General features: G+C 46.8%; 3 protein-coding genes across 6 annotated transcripts; 2 read left to right on the top strand and 1 right to left on the bottom strand.

Moving 5' to 3' along the window:
- Positions 1-73: 73 nt before the first annotated feature.
- Positions 74-12,722, top strand: LOC112899990 (protein TSS-like). 4 transcript variants are annotated; one of them, XR_003230143.1, is made up of 23 exons: positions 74-149; positions 800-861; positions 1,182-1,274; positions 1,465-1,537; positions 4,001-4,309; positions 4,379-4,437; positions 4,562-4,693; positions 4,819-4,860; positions 4,972-5,505; positions 5,595-5,785; positions 5,944-6,457; positions 6,904-6,966; positions 7,174-7,275; positions 7,366-7,686; positions 7,765-7,857; positions 7,952-8,053; positions 8,161-8,265; positions 8,460-8,593; positions 8,794-8,977; positions 9,693-9,824; positions 9,906-10,018; positions 10,073-10,176; positions 10,838-10,913. XR_003230143.1 is itself a non-coding variant. In XM_025968680.1 (23 exons), the coding sequence occupies exons 1-23, from the start codon at positions 74-76 to the stop codon at positions 12,485-12,487; spliced, it is 5,166 nt and encodes a 1,721-aa protein (XP_025824465.1). In that variant the 3' UTR covers positions 12,488-12,722. The 4 variants fall into 4 exon arrangements, 2 of the variants coding, with proteins under 2 accessions (XP_025824465.1, XP_025824466.1); XR_003230144.1 differs by having other exon boundaries at positions 10,103-10,176; positions 10,838-10,911; XM_025968680.1 differs by having other exon boundaries at positions 10,095-10,176; positions 10,838-12,722.
- A 2,101-nt stretch (positions 12,723-14,823) lies between these two features.
- LOC112901658 (VQ motif-containing protein 11) lies at positions 14,824-15,700 on the bottom strand. Its single transcript, XM_025970618.1, has one exon. It carries the CDS (start codon positions 15,698-15,700, stop codon positions 15,065-15,067), a length of 636 nt encoding a protein of 211 aa, XP_025826403.1. The 3' UTR covers positions 14,824-15,064.
- A 2,160-nt stretch (positions 15,701-17,860) lies between these two features.
- LOC112899864 (pheophytinase, chloroplastic) lies at positions 17,861-21,781 on the top strand. The gene is made up of 6 exons (XM_025968508.1): positions 17,861-18,065; positions 18,379-19,058; positions 19,495-19,721; positions 20,065-20,256; positions 20,330-20,486; positions 21,339-21,781. Exons 2-6 carry the CDS (start codon positions 18,411-18,413, stop codon positions 21,579-21,581), a joined length of 1,467 nt encoding a protein of 488 aa, XP_025824293.1. The 5' UTR covers positions 17,861-18,065; positions 18,379-18,410; the 3' UTR covers positions 21,582-21,781.
- Positions 21,782-22,201: the final 420 nt, after the last annotated feature.

Raw genomic sequence — 22,201 nt, forward strand, 5'->3', positions numbered from 1 at the left:
GAGGAGGCTCGCCGCCGGGCCGGAGGGAGCGAGCAAGCGAGGCAGGGCAGGGCAGGGCAGGGCAAGGAAGCCAATGGCCCCCAAGGCCGGCCGCGGCAAGGGCAGGGGCGGCGGCGGCAAAGGCGACAAGAGGAAGAAGGAGGAGAAAGGTATATCACCACGCATGCTCTGTCGCGTTGAAGCCGCTTTTGTTCATTGCATACGCGAGCGTACGCTGCAGCGTTGCGAGTCCTTGCCATCAACGAAGCTTGCTTGTTCTTCTTCAGAACATTGACTGTTTCCTTCATCACCTATCCTGCTGCATGATTCTAGTTTCTCTTCTTTGCATGTGAAACAAAGGTAAAAGAGAAGGATTGCTATTAGCCTGTTATTGTTAGTGTTTAATCCTTTTTCTTCCTTTGTTCTTTATTCGCTTGCTTTCTCCGTACTGAACCGGAGGATTTTGTCTCTGCTGATGCTGAACCCTCTTTTCCATTGGGGCTTCGTGCTCTGCGCTTCTCTATGCCATGATTGCTCCTTGTTCTGTCCATCAGCTCCCTTTTGTTGTTTCAGCTGGTGATAGCAACCAGGCTGCTGCTACTATCATCCAGCTCCTTTTACTTTCTTTTGTTGGTGTAACGCTCCCCGTGCGGTTGGGTGGGTCATGCGGTTCGCAAGAGCGGAGTGAATTGCGGGCTGCGGCTGCCGTGCGGGCTCTGCATGCCCCTCATTTCACGCGCTGCTGCTCGATCTCGTGTGTCTGCTGCTGCTGGAGAACAGAACACTGATGAACCGGGGCTTTGTTTCTTGTGTTGTGCAGTTGTGCCCAGCGTGGTAGACGTCACGGTCGTCACCCCCTACGAATCCCAGGTGACACTCAAGGTATGTGTGGCCGGCCTCCATCAGCTGTGCCTTCTCCCACACACGAACGCAAATGAAAGCCACTTAAAAGAACAAGAACAGGACATCCAAGAGAGAGAGAGAGAGAGAGAGAGAGAGAGAGAGATGAACAGTGGCTTGGCATCTTTGACAAAGTGCAGGTGCCACTGCCAGCTGAATGCTTTCCACACCCATGGTTGCATGGGAAAACCAAGAGTGTTGCCACGAAACTTTGAGCGAGCTCGATGAGAATGAGAGAGATGAGGTTTGTGCGTGGTTTGCTAATGCCGTCTCTGCTGTTTGTTGTTGTGCTGATCTTGTAGGGCATATCCACGGACCGTGTGCTGGACGTGCGGAAGCTGCTGGGGTCGAACGTGGAGACGTGTCACCTGACAAACTATTCACTCTCCCATGTGGTAATGTTCGCCCTCCCCTTTCACTGCCAATCTAGTACCTTCTCCGATTTCAATCGCAGTACAAGTAGAAAAAAAGAATCCATCCATTCATCCCCCGGGGTTGGTAAATTTAGTGTGGAATACTTGTTTGCTTGCGTGGCGTCAATGGCCTGGCTCTCTGACTGACTGAATGGCATCTGTTGCTTGGCAGGCGCGCGGGCAGCGGCTGGAGGACGGCGTGGAAATCGTGGCGCTCAAGCCCTGCGCGCTCCGGATCGTGGAAGGTAGGTGCTGACTGCTGGCAGAACCCGCACGCCACCACTGCTGGTGCTGGTGTCTCCTCCTTGTTTCTTTCGTTCTCTCATTTGCTGGTGTTTGGCGTCGCCGGAGGTTTCACATTGTTCTTCACTTCACCTTCCCCTTGTGTCCAAACGCGAGTGAGCTGGTAGCTGTTGGGGGCCGGGCGTGTCATCGTGTAGAGCCCGGAATCAGTGAGTGCTTCAGTACAAGGAGCAAGCAACTTGACAGGCGACAAAAAACGGGCGTACTCGGCTGTCCAAGCAAGTACACGTGCACCAACAGTGCACCCCTCCGTTAGTCTGTTGCAGGCTAGTCCAAGCGTGGATCAATGATCGATCGATCGATCGATCAACGGATGCCACGGGATCGGTCGCCATTGCCACACGTGGTTTCCTGCTCGATCAGAGTCCTTACCGCTGGTCATTCAGAGACCAGCAGGGGACGAGCAAGGGCAAGCGTGGTCTTCGTCCATCCAACGACATTGAACCCTGATCGAGGGCATGGCCGGCTGAATCCAGCGTCGCCTTGCCCGGGATGCGACGCGCCCTGCCATGACGCATCTTGAATGGAGCCGGTCGTGCGCGTCCGTCACGTTCCAAACCCAACGGTCGCTCGGCGTCGATGCTGACCACCATTCTTCAGATCCATTCTCTCTTCTTCCCGTCAGTCAATGCTAGACACCGAGGCAGCTAGCTAGCCCGGCTAGCTCAGTGCGCCCGGTCTCGGGCTCTTTCTGATCCCAGTGCCTCCGGCACTCGGGAACCAGCCGCGCGTCGTGCCCCTGACGTCTGCCCCTCTCGCTGCTCCAGACGGCAGGGAGTCTCTGTTCGCCTTGCCGGTGCCCCGTCGACCGGTGGTTGGGGTGGCCGGGGCGGCGGCCAACCTTTCCCCGCACCAGTTTCTTGCGTCCAGCCTACTACGGAGTATGTGCTGCTCCTGTCTCTTTCCGTGGCGCGTCATCGCACCTGGCCGGTAAGGACGGCGGCGGCGGCGGCATCGCGAGACTTTCCACGGAACGTGGCCGGCGTGGTCGCTCCATGTGTTTGGGAAAGTCCAGGCTCGTCAGACTTGCAGCTGCCAGGCCTGCTTGGTGGCAGTCGCGGGGCTCCTACCTACTGCTGGTTCCTAGTCCTAGTCGCGCCCATATGATTCTGACCGGATTTTCTTTTTCTTTTTCGGCGAGAATTAGGACCGATGGGCTTGACGGAGCGGCTTAGTTATTAACGTTTGATTAGTCATCAAGCACGGGGAAGTTGATTGCTCAGTCTGACTGACAAGTCGTCGTCACGCTTGATAAAAAAGATTAGCAGCATCCCATTAAAAAAAAAAAGATTAGCAGCACAGCACTAGTGCTCATGCTTTTAGTCGTCAGTATAGTTTAATCAGAGAGCAGACCGGCGTGTGGCGTCGGCAAGTGACAGCTGACAAGTATCATTTGGACGCGCTGGAAGGGCGTTTCCACTCGCCTGATTGATACTGAAGCCAACTCGGGCTTTGGCACCTTCATCACCTAGGACTGTGTGAGATGATTGCACAGCGTCTTGTCCAAGAACAGCAAAGATGAAGGCGAAATGGTAGGGGAACTTTGGTTTGCGATTTTAGGCTACCAACTAGCAATGATCTGTGAATGCGAGAGGGACGTGCGTGCATAGATAGAAACGTGACCCCCGTCTCAGTCCACTCCACCGTGACGGTATCAACGAAGCAATGGCGTTGTTACGCAATCCTACTTGTTGCGCCGCGCTGGCCGGTACGGGACAAGCCGACGCCTCTTGGAATCTGCGGTGGGTGCTTGGTTAACTCCACGGGCATTTTTAGGTGCTCAGGCTCTCAAGTCATTACGATACTCCGCCGCCTGGCCTGGTGCAGCAGTTGTCAGAGCCACGCCCCAGTGATGCTGATGGGTGATGTTCCTAACTTGTTGACTCGGCTGGGAACGTCGTTAGCCTGATGTTAATTGGGCCTGTTCACTGTGTAAGGGATCAGTAGCTGTTCTGATTAGTTGTAAGTAGTTGCAACAGCCAGTGCTGATCAGAAAACTTAATTTCATGGGAGAATACTGGTTACAGCCCAAAATTTGATTGAATTTGCTCATTCTAAAGTCTAAAACCTGACCTATGCATGAGCTAGGCAATCACAAAAAGAGCTTGATTTACTTTTTGTTTGAATTTTTTGTTATTTAGGGAACTGAAGTAACTTTGTATGAGTTTTTTAGAGAGAAGCTCTGTATGGGTTGTGTAATTTTTTTTTTGAGGGGGGTATGGATTGTGTAATTGAGCTGACCATCTTCCTCCTTCCAATAAGAAGAAAAAAGAAATTGATATCTATCCATTGGGCTCCAAATGTCTTGTTGGAGCCCAAGCACAGGTCCAGCAACTCGCGCGCGCGTGGCATAATAATTCAATTGGGCCTTTCGATTCTAATTGGGCCCATCGGCTTGTTTGCAGAGGAGTACGCGACGGAGGAGCAGGCGGTGGCGCACGTCCGCCGGCTGCTGGACATCGTCGCCTGCACCACCGCGTTCGCCAAGCCCCGGGACGGCGCAGCCAAGCACAAGTCGTCCAAGCACGGCCGCCCCGCGACGCCGCCCTCCCCGCCCGCGCCCGCCTCGACCGGGGCCAATGGCGGCGGCAGCAGTGGCGAGGGCGCGCCGCCGATATCGGAGGCGCACGACATGGCGGCCATCCGCCCGCCGCCGAAGCTGGGGGAGTTCTACGACTTCTTCTCCTTCGCCCACCTCACCCCGCCCATCCACTGTAAGGCTCTTCACTGCCCCCGGTGAAGCATCCCTAATCTGACGCGAGGTGTCTGCTTCGTTTCTGCAGTTATCAGGAGGAAGGAGGCGAATGGCGCTTCTCAGGAAGGCGATTACTTCGAAATCGAGGTGAGTTCTCACGCATACTCCTGAACGCACTAGCAAAGTTTAATTGGGGCTTTGGAATTGAAACAACCAACTTAAGCATGTGGGTACGAGCATACGCCTTACGGAGGAGTTCATCTTGGCGCAGGTGAAGGTTTGCAACGGGAAGCTTCTGCATGTAGTTGCTTCAGTAAAGGGTTTCTACTTGGCAGGGAAGCCGCACAATGTAAGCCGCTCCCTGGTGGACCTACTGCAGCAGCTCAGCAATGCGTTTGCAAATGTTAGTAAACCGTGAATCCTACATCATTACTATCTTCTGTTCTTAGCTCGCTTTGCTTCCTGTTTTTATCCACTTTGATAATGCATTGACTGCTCTAAATGGCGGGTATTATTCATTTTCCACAGGCATATGAGGCATTGATGAAAGCTTTTGTGGATCACAACAAGGTTGTAATAGTGAATATGCTTTCCTGTTGTTTTTATTTTCTTGCACTAAAGATTGAATAGAGTGATGTGATTCATGAACTTTTGTTGAGATAATCTTTTCTGCATCTGCAGTTTGGGAATTTGCCGTATGGATTCCGTGCAAACACATGGCTTATTCCTCCAATATATGTTGACCCTGCTACAAAGTGTCCAGCACTGCCAGTCGAGGATGAGAATTGGGGTGGTGATGGGGGTGGCACTGGACGCAACGGAAAATATGACCGCAGACGGTGGTCAAAAGATTTTTCTATTTTGGCTAGAATGCCATGCAAAACTGAGGAAGAGCGGGTGATCCGGGACAGGAAAGCTTTTCTTTTACACAATCTGTTTGTAGATACAGCAATTTTTAGAGCTGCATCAACAATAAGGCGACTCATTAAACAGTCTATGAACTCAACTGGTGCGCAAAGTGATATGCATGGTTCAAACATATTTGAGGAACGTATCGGAGACATGCATATAACTGTGAAGAAGGATGGGGCTGATGCTAGTCTGAAGCTGGAGGACAAGGTTGATGGTGTTGCCTTCTGTCCAACAGGTGCTATGGATATCACACAAAGAAATATTCTGAAAGGTTTGACTTCTGATGAAAATGTTGTTGTTAAGGTGATTCCTCACTTTCCTCTTTTACCATATCTCATTTTCTATGTTTAAAACCATAAGCTAATTTCCGTAAACATGTAATTCCTATCCAGGATTCTTCAATGCTAGGAGTGGTGATTGCCAAGCATTGTGGATATACAGCAACTGTGAAGGTTTCTGAACGCGCAAAGGATAGTAATGATGTTAAACAAACCTATGAAACCTCTGATAATTTTGATGGAGTGCTGAACATTGATGTGCATGACCATCCCGATGGAGGTTCTAATTGCTTGAATGTTAACAGGTTTGATATGTACTCTCATGTAATTTTACTTGCTTAGGAATATTCAATATGTTATCATGATATGTTTGCTCATTACTAGAGAAATGGTTGCTTTAATACATTTTTTTCACACCAAAAAGGCTCTATTGACAACACCTTTTCTCATCTTTTCTTTTCAGTCTAAGAATACCACTCCCGAGAATTATCAATCCAGAAACCACTGTTGGTAACCAGTATCCGAACCCAAAGTCTCATGTTAGTAATCCTGCACGGAAACTGGCATGCACAGTACTTGAGGACAGCTTGAGAAAGCTGGATAGCATGCCTAGCAAAAATTCTAGAATTATCAGATGGGAACTTGGGTCCTCCTGGCTGCAGCACTTGCAGAAAAAGGATTCTCCAACGTCCGAGGATGGTAAGGGAAACAAAATAAAGGCTGACAAAGAACCAGCTGTGAAAGGTCTTGGAAAGCATTTTGAACAATTAAGGAAAATAAAAAAGAAAGAATGCAACATTGAAGGTTCTGGTTCTGAGAAGGAAGAATCTAACAGTAATTGCTCACCAATGAATGGTATGCCAGAATCAGATAAGATAGCTGTTGATGAAACGATTAAGGGGGCTGATATAAGCAAGCTAATGTCAGAGGATGCTTTCTTTCGGTTGAAGAGTTTGGGAGCTGGCCTTCATGAAAAGGTGATTTAATTACGCAACTCCACTCTATTAGAAATTCTGTTTTAAGATGGCTAGAAGTAACTTCTGACAGGCTAATAACTTCTCTCTAAAATACTTGTACATTATTTCTTTTCTACTAATATTGATATCTACAACAAAAAAGTAGGCAAGTTCATAGAGTTGTTTTAAATTTTGAAAGCCATTTGAATAATTTGAAAGCCAGTTATACTAGAGTTTTTGAACACTGTCAATCGATATCTTCTGATATGAAATTTTACTTATGCTCTGATGAGCTTTCTAATGCTATTTCACTTTGGATAAATGTAGCAAGCAATTAATTGCAGTACTGGATTTTTGTCAGAAGTCCTGTATCGAAGTCTGTTATGTTGGAATACAAGAGTTCACCAAGGAAATATTGGTGAACTTTTTGTTGTTTTATTTTCTAATTTTATTATTTCTTGATCCAGTCCCTTGAAGAACTCACAGAGATGGCCCATAATTTCTATGATGATACTGCACTCCCAAAGCTGGTAAGCCTTGTATCAACATTCTATACGTCAATTATCTTATCCTGATTTGTGCTTTAATTACCTCATAGAAAACTCTTGCTATGGTACTGGAGGTTGAGTTAGGTTACTGATACTTTAAGGTAGTCAAGCATATATGGTCTTGAGACTCAATTTTTTTTAACTCCCATAATGCTTAATTTGTTTTCTTTTGGAATGCAATTTGCACAGGTGTCTGATTTTGCGTCCCTTGAACTTTCTCCGGTGGATGGAAGAACCATGACAGATTTCATGCATACAAGGGGACTTAACATGTCCTCCTTGGGTCGTGTGGTGGGTGTAAATTTTATGTATGATTGCTTTTAATACCATGTTTGCACAAAGTTGGATAAGAATCTGACTTTCTTTCTCTAAATTAATCAGGTAGAGCTAGCAGAGAAGCTCCCACATATCCAGTCTATATGCATTCATGAAATGGTCATTAGGTCGTTTAAACACATCATCAGAGCTGTTATTGCTGCTGTTGATGACATGCAAAATATGTCTGCAGCTATAGCTGAGACTCTAAACATATTACTAGGATCCCCCAGACTTGAAAATGGTGCTGATACAGATCCACATATCGAGCATAATTTGCGATTGAAATGGGTAGAGAGCTTCCTTTCAAAAAGATTCAGCTGGAAACTGAAAGATGAATTTGCACACCTGCGAAAATTTATCATTCTGAGAGGGCTTTGCAGCAAGGTATGTGTAGTGAAGTTAATTATGGGAGCGTTCATATTTGTGTTATCTAAATAGGCACTGATATGGTTTGTTGCTCAGGTTGGACTAGAGTTGGTTGCAAGAGATTATAATATGAATAGCCCTAACCCATTCGACAAGTCTGACATTATCAGCATTGTTCCTGTATGCAAGGTAGTATATTACTGAAACTTAGGAAACTGTTTCTTGTCAATTTCTTGGATATAGTTTTTTATTAGATTGTTTTTTTGTGCGCCTTCTGTTTTAGCATGTGGTCTACTCCTCAATTGATGGTCGAAACTTGCTGGAATCATCGAAGGTGGCATTGGATAAAGGAAAACTAGATGATGCTGTCAGCTATGGAACAAAGGTACATATACGGTCAACCTTTGTGTCTTTTTCTATTATTAACTGCTTTGCTAAAATCATGTCTGCATGCTGTTTACTAAATCTGTGTTTTTTCTTTTCTTGTTGAAGGCCTTGTCCAAAATTATAGCTGTTTGTGGTCCATACCATCGTCTGACTGCTAATGCATACAGCCTTCTTGCTGTCGTGCTTTATCATACTGGAGATTTTAATCAGGTAATAAGATGAATCTGTTGTAGTTTCTTCGCGTTCTATCTGCTGGATGTGCAAGTTTACTTAAACCAGTTTTTGCTTTAAAAAAGCACAGCAGTAGCTGTAAAGTTTGTTCTTGATAGCAGTTCCAGCAATCAAACTAGCAATTGTTTTCTTCAATCAACCTTGGATTTTCATCAACTTTTATTTCTTGGTAGGCAACTATATATCAGCAAAAGGCACTTGATATCAATGAAAGGGAACTTGGTCTTGATCATCCGGAAACTATGAAGAGTTATGGGGATTTATCTGTCTTCTACTACCGACTGCAACACATTGAAATGGCTCTAAAGTAAGTGTGGTTATATGTGCTTATTTGACGAAGCATGAAAGCTAAAGTGATGGCATTAGTTTAAACCAGTCTACCATCATGCTACTTTATATCTAGCCATCATATGTATTAAGCCAGCATACATACTAAAATGACCCCTGCAGCTTTCTGCTCTAGTAGCAATGTATGCTTCCATACCTAATTGTACCTTCCTCTTGAAGGTATGTCAACCGTGCACTGTATCTGCTTCAGTTTTCGTGTGGGCTTTCACACCCAAATTCAGCTGCCACCTACATAAATGTGGCTATGATGGAAGAAGGCATGGGAAATGTCCATGTTGCTCTTCGGTACTTGCATGAAGCCCTGAAGTGCAACAAGAGATTGCTAGGAGCTGATCACATCCAGGTAAAATAAGCTAGATTTTGTTCTTTTTTTTTCAATCTTAGCATGCTAAAGAACCTGATGTAAATTTGGGCATTCATGTTTGCCATATTCTCATGAGTTTATCAAAGGGATTTCACATAAACAGTAATCAGGGTTTCATGGAAATGTTTGATGTAAATCAAATTCCAATCTTCACTCGAACGATTCAACTATTCATATATATGTAGTAATATGTCTTAACTACATACATTACTAGAAGAAATTACCGCATCAATATTCTTCCAGAATTACTTGCAAGGGGTGTAATGTATGTCTTATGATTGCAAGTGGTGTAATGTATGTCTTATAACATTACATGTGAGACACCTCTGGTATATTTGAATTATCCTATTACTAATAGGCATACAGTGGATGTCCCAACTAACTTTGATATAGCTTTCACCTTTCAGCAATCAACAAACAATATGTTCTTTATTACTCACCCTCAAAGGTGCCTCAGTAACATATGTTCACGTTTCTCAGTATAAAACTCTTAATAGTATTCTGTGCTCCAAGTTTGAAACTATATTGCTTACATTATTGTTATTTCTTTTAAAAGGTATTGTGTTGCTGTATTTTTTTTGTAAGATATTAGTGTCAATGTATGCTTCAGTGAAATATGTCATAAGCATACAATCCAGTGATCGAATTACTTACTGTTAAATATGAACTAACAAGCACTTCGTCAATCAATCAGACTGCTGCAAGCTACCATGCCATAGCCATAGCCCTTTCGATGATGGACGCGTACTCCCTAAGTGTGCAACATGAACAAACCACCTTGCAGATCCTTCAGGAGAAACTAGGGCAAGATGACCTCCGAACTCAGGTTCTTTTTCTCATAATGTACAACAATACAGGCCATATATTCTGGTGTTCTCTTAAATTAACACATTATTTGTTGTTGAAGGATGCTGCTGCATGGCTAGAGTATTTCGAGTCAAAAGCATTAGAACAACAAGAGGCCGCTCGAAGAGGAATGCCAAAACCTGATTCATCTATTGCAAGTAAAGGACATCTTAGGTATGGAACTAAGATTAAGCTGTGAATTGTCAATTGTAAAATATTTTGATTTAGATTGAAACATCTATCTTTCCAGCGTATCAGATCTTCTTGACTTCATAAGTCCAGACCAAGAAAGAAAAGAGAGGGATATGCAAAGGAAGTGCAGGCGTGCAAAGGTGATTATAATGCATTTTTTATTTTTCAAGACCTGTCATTTTTAAAATATAGTTGGAATAGATATATGTCTACTTTAAAAAAAATTCATTCTCAAAGAATGCTTATGTGATAGTGAAAAGAGATAGTTACACATCTGCTGTGATGCAATCATCATCCGTGATAAATATATATGACAATAGCATTGCAACAATATTTTTCATACCGGGTGCTATATATGAACTAGTTCTTAGGCTGTAAGCATATCCAGTTTATGGAATCAATAGTGTTGTGAGTTGGGTTTAGTCAGATGGCCATTCCCTATACGTTCAGATGACATTTTTGGAACATGAACTCTGAAACGGTCGTTATATAATCATCTAGATGTTTAAACAGTTTCATGGATACAATTTATTTATGTTTTGTTGTTTATGACAACCTTTCATCATTTAGCACCATGTATATTTTTATGCCTTCAAACATCCTTTGTCCTTTTTGAAAGCAAACATTATGCATTATCATTTTTCTTATGTTAATCCATGAAGTACCAAGGGGAAAATTTTATTTTACATTTCTTGTGTAAACTTAAAGGTGCTGCTGTTGTGCAAAGCATTATGTGAGCCTCTTTCTTTTCCCCTGTTACCTCTTACTTTCCTTTTTCATGACATATAGTATTAAATGCAGAATAATATCAGAGCCCAACATGGTGAATCAGTTGAAGAAAAGGAGAACTTCCAGCATGATTCAGGATCTCCTCTTGAAGCAACCAAAGATGGATTTCAAGAACAAAAACTGGATGCGCATCCTCCTGTGGTATTAGAAGAAAATTACGCTGCCCATGATGAGCAGAAGCAATCTGATGTTTTATCACCTGAAGAATATTCTGATGAAGGGTGGCAAGCAGCTAGTTTGAGAGGGAGATCTGCAAATGTAAGGAAGAAAAGCAGTCGCAGGAAGCCAGCTCTCACGAAATTAATGGTTGATCGCTTCGAAGATGGTCATACAGGTTCTGTTTATAGGAGTGGTTTCAAGCCGCAAACAAAGGGAGACAAAGAAGATGCTGCAAGTGCTCCTAGCCAACTCTCCTTTGGTAGCTTTTTAAAAACCGACAAGTTGAATGGGGATACCAACATTGTTGAAGAGAAGTCTTGCAATACTACGGCTAAACCAGAACGGCATGCAAAACCCACAGGAATTAACAGGCCAACTAGCATTGCTTCCAAGTTTGTATCATACAAAGATGTGGCTGTTTCGCCCCCTGGCACGGTATTGAAGCCCATTTTGAAGGAGGAAGCAAATGAGAAAGAAAATAGACATGATGCTGATCTAACACTGTCGTCTGAGGAAGAGGATAGAAAATTTACAGAAAAAGAGAAGGAAAAGCCAAATGATGATAGCAGCAAAGATGTTCTTTTGAGTCAGCCAGACGGAATCAGTCACCAAGAAACACCTCCTGACAGCAACTGCGATGATAGCCCCTCAGAACTTAAGAAAGCATCTGGAAGCAAACTGTCTGCTTCAGCACCCCCATTCAATCCGGGATCACTTTTATCAATGTCACACCCATACAGCACAGTGGCAATATATGATGCTAGTGCTGTCCTTCAGGCAATACCAAGCCAACCAATGGAGATTCTCCCTCATGCCATTGATACTAGAGTGCCTCGTGGTCCTCGGTCCACCTTGTACTATCGTACTGGGCATTCTTTCCAAAGGAAACAAGGTTACACACACAGCCAGAGCACTGTTGTAAGGGGTAGCTACTCCCCCACGACCATGAATCCCCATGCTGCTGAGTTTGTGCCTGGAAAAACTGTTCAACAATCTGATGTGGCTGACAGAGAACCCAGTCCTGCTAATCCTGTGACTGATTCTGACCACGATGTGGTTTCACAGATCACAGATGAAGTAAAGGCTGAGACATCCACCGCAGAAAAGGCAGGTCAAGATGAGAAAGTCGTTTCAGGTAAAGGAAAGGAAAACAGGGGGAAAGACGTCGTAAGAAATTCGTACAAATCAGAACTTGCAAGGCAAATTTTGCTCAGTTTCATTGTGAAGTCAGTGCATGATAGTTTAGGTTCCACTGCTGCTGTACCAGACAGAAAGCCCAGTGGTTCAGATGAAACTAGTAATGAACAGAGCAGCAACATCAGCAAGAACGCATCTGGTCGGCAAGATTCTGATAAACAACAGAAAGCCGTGGAGGTGCCTAAAGGTCTGAAGGATACAGAGGGATTTACAGTGGTTTCAAAACGTCGAAGGAGGCCACAGCCATTCATGAACCCCATCAATGGTCTCTATTCTCAGCAGTCTATTTGCACTTCTGTCAGTTAAGGCCGGTGTCTTTGCTTAGATGGTTGGTAGCAGAATTTTGTCCTATCCAAGTGAGCGAGCATGTCGTCAGACTGTACAAAAATTTTCCGGAATACCCTTGGTAATAAATTCATTGTAATTTGGGGTAGCTGTAGCGCTGAATAAAATCGCCTCTGTATGTTATATATGACAGAATCATAGGATACAGCAGATGTTAAGTTCATCCAATATTCCAGTGGAGGTTCTCTTATGCCTACCCTAGTGTTTATGCACTTTCTCATGTTCTCATGAGGATTTATGACGGCAGATACTGTCAGAGCAGATCAAACTGAATCTGCGAGGCGCCAAGAGCTTCAAGCTTTCAAAGCTTGAACCTGCTAGTGTGTAGGCACACATGTTATTGCTCCCTTTTGTTCTGGTGAAACTAAAATCCGCTCATCAGTGTGGTCGTTGGATGCCTTGTCAGAATATCAGCAGCAGTTCACAGTGAAGCCATTGCTGCTGCAGACCAGATCGCCAGGCCACCGAGTCCAGGCGTGAACTGGTTGACAGTTAAGCTGTTGCATCCAAGCGTAGCCTGTAGGAGCAGCCAGTAGCGTAGCTGTTGAGAGCACACCAAGCTGAATCCGTTGGAATAACTTCTATTGCTGCGAACTACAAAGAACTCGCTGAAACGCAACAAAAAACTGTAAGAACTGCACTACTTCGAGGGAAATTCTTGTGTTCCGTATAGGATTTAACCTATGCGGCCATGATGTATTTTTTGGATTTGTTTCCCGTTTAAATTTGAAACTGGCTCAGTGTGGTCACTGGATGCAGCACCAGAAATTCAGAATGCCAGCAACGCCTTCTTCCCAGTAAAATAATCTGCCGCTATGCTGGTGTTGCAGACCAGACCACTGAGAGCAGGCGTGAACTGGTTTACAGTTAAGCTGTCGCAGCCGGCTGCAGGAGCCGTCGCCAGTATAGCCCGGTAGCCGCTGCAGTACCCCTACCAGGCTACTGGCTACCACCTCCATATGACATATCGTTAGCCAGCCAGCTACAGCCCCCAATAACTCCTACGAGGTCAACTCGGCCCAACTCACCTCACCTGCCCACGCCCATCCCCATGCCCATGCTCTCTCTTTTTTCTTTTTCTTTTTTTTGAAAAGGACATGCCCACGCATTGATAGAGATACCCCCTCTGTTGCCAAACTGCCAATGCCATCCTCGCAGCATCTGATCCTTGTCGGCGCCCCGCCCGCCCCTCCTGGCTTCGCCGTTGCCTGTACGTGCCTGTACGTGCTTACGCATGGGACGCAGCGCTGAGTTGCTGACGCCGCAGCGTTCGCTTTTCTATTGATGGCGCGTCGTCGTCCTCCATTTACTCGGCGCCTCTGCATGCCAGGTCGACCGGCCAGCAGGCCAGGGGTCAGCCAGAGACCGGCACGGCATGCATGGTAGCATGATCGAGCAATGGAGCTTGCGCACACCTGAGCTCTGAGTTAATGTCACTAGCGTTCCGGGTTCAGTAATTGGGCTGCAAGGCTAGTCACGGGAATCCGGTTGAGAGAGGCATCGACGACGACAGACACATCGTCCCTCCCAGCCCCGGCGACCTAGCTAGCTGTGCTCTCCTCCTCTGATCTCCATCGCCACTGGTCTCCGTCCATGAAACCGTGGCAAGAAACGCGACCCCGTTCGTCGCAGGTTTCCCGGCCTCGTGCTAGCTGGTCTGGTAGAGCGAGCCGGGGACGATCTCATGCGGAATGAGTGCGCAATTCTGAAGGAAAATTCGACGGGATCATGGCGTTTCACAAAATCCGTGTGAACCATGGGCAGAAGAAGGCAGATGGCTAGCTCCCGGCCTGCGCTTCTGCCGCGGCACGGCGGCATGGCGCCCGTGACCGCGAGTCCGTGACTGCTTGCTAACCTGTGGGGTTCCCCCAGCTCCCGCACAAATATTCCTCCTCCTCGACGAGTTGGCGGGCCCCGCGTGCTAGTGACAACCGCTATGTTCGTGCAGATGTCGCCTCATTCCCTTGCTTCCCTCCTCTCACGCAAAAGAAAAAAAATGTCTCCTCATCATCCAGTCCTCGGCCCACAGGGGGAATAAACTTGACGTACGTGGGCATCCGATTCCTGCGATCCTCTATATAACTCTACTGTGAGCGCGACCGGACATGATCGCAACGTCGATCAGCTGCGTTGGAAACTTCAAAGAACTTTGCTTTGCAAAGCACATGCGCCTTTTCTGGGCAAAAACGGCCGTACTACTTCGGTAGGGTTGCAGAGAACAAGAAGTTGACTTCTAACATGTCAAGATGATGCGCACAAGATCAGATCACTGGTGACATGGTTAAATAGATACTCATTGAGATATATAGGAGAGAGAGGATTAGAAGCTAAAACCTAGCTAGTTAATATAAGATCGGCTAGCAAGAGTTGCATTCATGGATCATCTAAATTCTAGCGCAAACAGGTGGGACACAGACTGCGGAGAGATTGATGAACGCAGCTAGCGTCGCCGGAGTTCCTTGATCCGGCGACGCGAACACACACACACACACACACACACACACACACACACACACACACAAACGTGACGACGACGGTTTAGGAGGCGTAGTAGGCGCTCCGGGGGGAGTGGACGGGGAAGAGCGGCAGCAGCTTGGGCCGCTCGGCGTCGCCGGCGGCGCCCCTCGGCGACGCGTGCAGGTAGAAGCCCTTGGAGGCGATGGCCTTCTCCTCCCGCTCCTCCTCCTCCTTGCTTATCACCACCCCGCCGCACGATGGCGACGAGTGCGGCGACAGCGTCATCGACGAGGACGACGACAGCGGCGACGGCGACGAGGAGGAGGTGGCGAGGACGTAGGCGTCCATGGGCGAGACCGGCGAGTGCATGAGCCCGTGGCCGCGGTGGTGGTAGAAGTAGAACGACGACGCCGACGGATGCGGCCGCGCCAGCTCCAGCCTGGCCGGCGCCGCGCGCCGCCTCTCCTGCAGCTTCGGCCGCCGCGGCGGCGGCGGCGCCTGCTGCTGCTGCTGCTGCGCGACGGTCGTCACCGCCTCCTCCTGCTGCTGCTGCTGCTTCTCCGCCGGCGCCGCTGTCGTCCCGCCTGGCGCGCCCGTGAGCTTCTGCACGAGCGCGCGGAACGTGGCCGGGTCGGCCTGCACGAACGTGGTGTTGGCGTCCGCGCAGCCCGCGGCGGCCGCCTCCCTCACGACCCTGGGCGAGCGAGACGCCGCCATGAGCTAGCGACACTCTCGCTCGCTAGCTGCGCAAGCGAGGAGCAAGGAGAAGAGGCGAGGAGGGAGGAGCTAGGCGAACGAAGGCGGGAGCGCTGGGTCGTGGTAGCTTTTTTTAAGGGACAGAAAGGCTGCATTAAAGGCGAAGGGATCGGCCGGCCGGCCGGCCGGGGGCGATGGATGGACGGCCGCGAGCTGGACGGATCGTCGCAGGGGGGACAGGGGTCTTTTCTGCCTCGCAAAACCTTTGCCCAGCTTCGCACTGCCGTGTACATGCAGGCTATGCTTGCTTTGCTACCCCAGCCATGAGCCGCGCGCGTACATGCATGATGTGCTGCATCATGCATCTTTTCCGGCCCTAGCCCTCTGCCCCTTTCGCGGCTGTGCCCCCCATGGCCCGTACGGAGCACGAGCACGACACGATGGCCAGGCTACGGTGGTGTGGTGTCTCCTCCTCGATCGCTTCTCTCCTCAGGCTTCACTCTTCAGGTCCAGGTACAGTACAGCATGCAGGTTGATGGGCGATGCCGTCATGCATGCCGACTTGACCGAGAGAGAGAGAGAGAGAGAGAGAGAGAGAGAGAGAGAGAGAGAGAGCACAGTGAAGTACTGCTCGCTAGCTGATGAGCGAGATGCTTAGCTTAAATGACGTGCTCAGAAGGGAGGGTACTGTACGAAGAAGTGGCTTTCGTGGACGACTAACTCCGACTCCAAGGACGTCAACGGTGTCGAGCAAGCGTAGCGTAATCACCTTCACGCCCCGTACGTAACGGATGTTGACGCCGGCCGGACGCATGCGGATGGCGGCCGCAGAAGATCCACCCGGCGGGCGGGGTTAGTGGAGGTGGAGCAGAGCAGGCCAGGCTCTCGTGTTTGCGTGAGGGAAAGAGGAAGGTGTTGCTTCCGGATCAGGGCCATCAGCTGCGCCGCGCCGAACGCCAGACGCCTCCTCCTCGGCGTCCGGATCGCCGGGCCTCGCCACGCGGAGCGCGTCCTCGTGGCCGGCGCCGCTGCCCCGTGTTCCGCCGCGGCGACGGCGCTGCTGGCCGGCATGGCGTGGGACGAGTAGGAGCTGACCTGTCAGGTGCGCTGCCTCCACGTCGAGTGGGGCCCATGGTCCAGTTGTCACGTAACGTCGCCGGCCCGGCGGCCCCGTTCACGGGAGGGCTAGCTACCTTGTCTCTTTTTACCGGGCTCCCTCGATCATCCGTCGGCCCGGCCGGGCAGCTGACTGCTGGCCGGAGCACACGCTGCGCGGAAGAGCTGAGATCGTCGTCGACCTCGGCTCGGCTCGTCGGTGCCGACCGTGCGTGCAGCCAACCGAGACGCGCAGGCGCCAGTGTTTTCTTCAGCCAAGTACCTGGTGTAGTACTGGACCCATGACGTTCTCGGCCGGCCTTGTCGATTCGTCGGTTGCCAAGCGTGTGTGTGCTGGCCCGACACTGTCGCCTGGTCAGCTAGCTACATGCGTGCCGGCTAATATATACGACCTCATTTGATAATTACGTATTAAATAGATAAATATACAAATTAAATTATAAATACTTTTAATGACAAATGTAGTGGTACACATTTAGTTATTTTACTTTATTTAACTAACTTATTAAATGGATTTTATTTGTCAAAATTTGAGAGAAAAAATCAATGGTTGGTATCACATATTTAGAAGGGAGGTAGTAATACAAAAAGTGAGATCGAAGTGGATTGTTTCGGTCCATGTCTCCATGCAAAATGAGAAGCAAATAAAGCAAACTTTGTTCCATTTTGATATCTTTCAACTATAGCTTCCAAACTACAATAGCGGTTTCTCTTGGAATCAGAATCCCTGCATTTTTATTTCAACATCGATCATTTGAGGTGAAAAACGTGGCCTAAGCAAGGAAAAATCTTACCGACCACGTGGTGGTCTTTTTCTATGTAGTTGGTTCCGAGCCCGTCTTGCGTCTTCTACGCGTCTGCCACGGAGCGAAAGCGAAGGGCCGAACCCAGAGCCCATCCATCCGTGGACACGGCGCAGCGCGGGCCAACGTTGTTCTGTTCCCCGGGCAGGAGAAGCTCCCAGTTACCGTCACATGCTTGACCTGGCCCATGGTGCACCGCGTCCACGGGACGGCACCGTGCACGCCGAGCTCCTCTCCTCCACTCCTCTCTTCCACTCGGATGGCGTGCACGCATCCAACTCGGGGCGACTTCACTCCGTGGTCTGTGCGGGAGCCTTCACAGGCTCGCACTCTAGGCTCTAGCTAGTCTTAAGCAGACCAAACTTCCCGTTCCTCCCCCTCCTGCTAAGCTCGCAACCTCAACAAGTGGAGTAGGATTTCTGGGAGCAACTTTGCTTCTTCAAACTGGGCGCCAAGCAGATCTGCAGGTATGCTTCCTCAGAGAGCTGGTTCTTGCTCACTTTTTTTCTCGCAATTTACTGCCATCGGTGCCGATTCGTCAAGTTTATTTAGGCCATTTCCTAGTGGAATTAGTAAGAAACAAATCGCTCATAGAACATGGAGCTCATTTACCACTCAATCCAAGTGTGCATGTTGTCCAGCATAATTTATGCCTAATTTAATATTGCACATTTCTATGAGACGGCAGGATTAGTTCTATATATCAGGTTGCCGTATGAGCGGTAGAATTATTGTTTCCAGACCAGTACGGTGAAGTTGCTTGCTTCCCTTTGTTCGCAGAACTAGAGTGCGCGTCGACCATCGTAGCGATCATGGAGGTGGTCTCTTGCAGCCACTCCTGCTCGGCATTACATCAAACACCTAGAAGTGCCTGGAGGCTTCGGGGCGGTGGTCTTGGTCTGGGGCATGCCAAGTCTACTCGGCCCAGAAGAAGTGCGATTCTTTGTGTCGGAACCACTAGAGGAGCTTCAATTCCGGGTGATTCCAACAAGGTTCAAGCCACCCAGGGATTTGTGGATGCAGCCCTGCAGGGTATTCCTTCCAGAAAAGCCGGAGAGATTGAGAAGGTGATGATTCAGGGCCTCCCTAAAGGCACTGATAGCTCTCCAATCAGCACTGGATTCTGGGAGTGGAAGCCGAAGCTGACGGTGTACTATGAGAGGTCTGGCACCGAGAACAGCAAAGCGCCTGCGGTGCTCTTCCTGCCGGGGTTCGGAGTTGGGACATTCCATTATGAGAAGCAACTGAGGGATCTTGGTCGCGATCATAAGGTGTGGACGATGGATTTTCTTGGTCAGGGAATGTCGTTGCCGTGTGAAGACCCTGCTCCTAGTAGCATAGCAGGGGACCAGAGCGAAGACTCGTTTTGGGGCTTTGGACAAGATTCGCAGCCTTGGGCAGAGAAGCTGGCGTATTCTGTAGATTTATGGCAAAACCAGGTTCAGCATTTCGTTGAAGAGGTACTCCTTGGATTTTCAGTTGTGTCTTACAAAGTTTGTTTTGCTCAAATGTCATTTATGTTTAGTTGGAAAATCTTGGCGTGCCTCTTGAAAACTCCTCATAGACCTGTTACTAGTTACTACTTTTTTCCTTACATGTATCAGAATCGGGCCATTGCTTGAATTTCTTCAGTTCTTGTGCTGACATGCTGCTCAAAAGAGTGAACACATGCATATTTTACCGCTGGAAATGGAATAATTGTCTTAATTCTTCTGTTAAAAATTGCACACGTAAGGTTTAAGCTTCATGTGTTATCACCATCATAGATGGATGGTTTAACTATCTATTGCTTTATACTACAGAGAAGCTTTTAAAGGCTCGCTTATGACTACCATATAATTTCACCATGAGATTTATACGACATATCTCATAAGCTAAGTTTATAACCCATTCCAGGTTATCCGTGAGCCAGTTTACATTGTGGGGAACTCTCTTGGAGGATTTGTTGCTCTGTATTTTGCTGCATCCTGTCCACACCTTGTAAAAGGCGTCACGTTGCTTAATGCAACACCATTTTGGGGATTCTTTCCTAACCCTGCTACATCTCCTCGATTGTCAAAGATTTTCCCATGGGCTGGGACATTTCCTCTTCCATCATTTGTGAGGAAACTTACTGAAGCAGTGTAAGTGTTATTTATTAGTAATGGAGAACATATTCACTTTTTTACTATAGATTTCTCCCTGATGCGGACTAATAATTTCTGACGTATTAACTTCCTATATTAAACAACAAACTTTCTGTGAGATTTGCATATTTGGATAAGCATTATATGTGTAGATTTTACTTTTCAAAATAATATTATCATAGAGATCTAGTTTACTTATTGCTTCTGTGAAACTGAAATTTTGGAAATAGACTCATGTGTACGAGTAGAACATCTATTGCATCGTATCATGTAAATTTGTAAATCATGCACACGTTGGATTCTACAAATTAATTGTTTGTAATTTCCCTCTTTGATTTAGTTGGCAGAAGATAAGTGACCCAAGAAGCATACATGACATACTCAAACAAGTCTATGCTGACCACTCAACAAATGTGGACAAGGTATTCTCTCGTATTGTGGAGATAACACAACACCCAGCTGCTGCTGCATCATTTGCCTCCATCATGTTTGCCCCAAGGGGTCAGATATCCTTCCAAGAGGCAATTTCTAGGTGAGTTAGATATGATCTAGCGAAGCATTACAAAAATATTTGCCTTTTCCATTTTAACACTCATCATTTGTAGGTGCCAAAGCCAAGGTGTTCCCATATCTCTTATGTATGGAAGAGAGGATCCTTGGGTTAGACCTATTTGGGGAATCAAAGTCAAAGAGCAGGTGCCAGAAGCACCTTATTATGAAATCAGCCCTGCCGGTCATTGTCCTCATGATGAGGTCCCTGAGGTTAGGATTGCACTTCATTTATAAATTCCAGCTTTCCTTTTGGTTTTAATGTCATATTCCAATTGGTAATTTCTAATGGATTTCGGATATACATTTATTTCAAGTAGTTCTCTATAAGTGAACAAGATACAAATCAGGGGTTCATCATCGAAGTAGATGACATAAACTAGTTCAAATAATTGTTGGGACTTGGACAACATGTTGTAGGGGTACTATCCAGTGCAATCCTCCTACTGGGAAATGAACGGCATTAGTAGGGTACTTGCACAATAACTATCCTAACCAGATTACATATAGTTAATATAAGAACATAATGATGCACAAACAAAGAAGTTAATGAGTTCTGCAAAAGTGGGAAAAAATGTCTCTTTTAAGAACATAATGCTATTGTATGGGGGAAATCTACTAGGAATTTTATTATAATCTAGTAAATCTGACTAAGCTTCAGAATTTTAGTGCAGTCGCAATCAGCTGGCATAACAATTCCTTAATTAAAGTATGAGACAAGGATCTCTTCTTATTCATCTGTAGTGGCCATGTACAATTGATAGCCTGTAAGAAGCTTGGTATCTTGTAGAATATTACATAACTCTCTGGAGATCGTTGTCTTCAACAATTGAATAATGCTTCTTGGACCTTTTTGTCACTGCCAACTGGCTAATGAGTTGATGAGAGTGGCGACCTACTTCAATCTTTCAACATTTCTTCAGTCATAGATGTTTGAACTCCAGAATGGTCCTATCTGGGAGAGTGTATTTTAATTACCACACTCCTGGAAACTTTCTATGATTATTTACTTGATTATGGTAGTTTTTATATCAATGAGATCTGTAATAATTTTCTGTCCATCAGGTTATAAACTACTTACTCCGCGGGTGGCTGAAGAACCTCGAGTCTGAGGGTTCAATCGACCTGCCGTTTCTCGAAGACCCCAGCTATGCTGAGCATGGTGTGTCGAGGGAGCTGGAGTTTGTCAGAGAAGGGTCAAGGAAATCAGTTAGTGTGCGGCTCTATGGTTCCAAAATTTCTCTCTGGAGCCAGCTGAGCTCATTCTTGAACACTCGTGCCTCCAATTCACGGGTAGTCTCTAGATGATTCATCCTTAAGTAGATATTAGAACTTAAGCCTCGATTCGATATTGTATTTGTTACTTGATTAAGTTAGTCTTGGATAGTTGTAGTAAATAGATACTGTTTTTTGAATTTCTAGTGAATGTAAATATGTACAGTACAATGCCAGCTTCAATCATACTACTGTCCATAGCCTGTCAAAGGTATTCTCCCTCCGTGCGTCAATATCTGGCACGAACTGGTCCTGTTTTGAATGTGGCTATCCTAGTATCCTACTAGATGTCAGTATTGTTCGTTTGATCCTTTGAATTTCAGGATTCTATGTTTGAAAATTATGGGCGTGTACTACTGTTTCCTTTCAAAATTATGCTTCTGCTCGTTGGAAATGTTTGGCCTCTTTCTCCTGTTGTTGGTTGGTTGGAGAGAAGTTCAGGTGCTCTCACCCTATCCTGATACCAGTGTAACACCCCTAGAAGTGTATAGAAAATCCAATCAAAATATGAATTGATAGATCATGCATTCATCTACGTATGTGAAATTTGAGTTGAACTGAAGTCTGTGTAAAGAGAGAAACCAGCACCGTCGGAGATGATCGCAACGGGAATTGCAATGTCATGGACAGGGAAACCCGCACACCTCATCAGA

This window comes from Panicum hallii, chromosome 7, assembly GCF_002211085.1.
Source record: "Panicum hallii strain FIL2 chromosome 7, PHallii_v3.1, whole genome shotgun sequence".
NCBI lineage: Eukaryota > Viridiplantae > Streptophyta > Magnoliopsida > Poales > Poaceae > Panicum > Panicum hallii.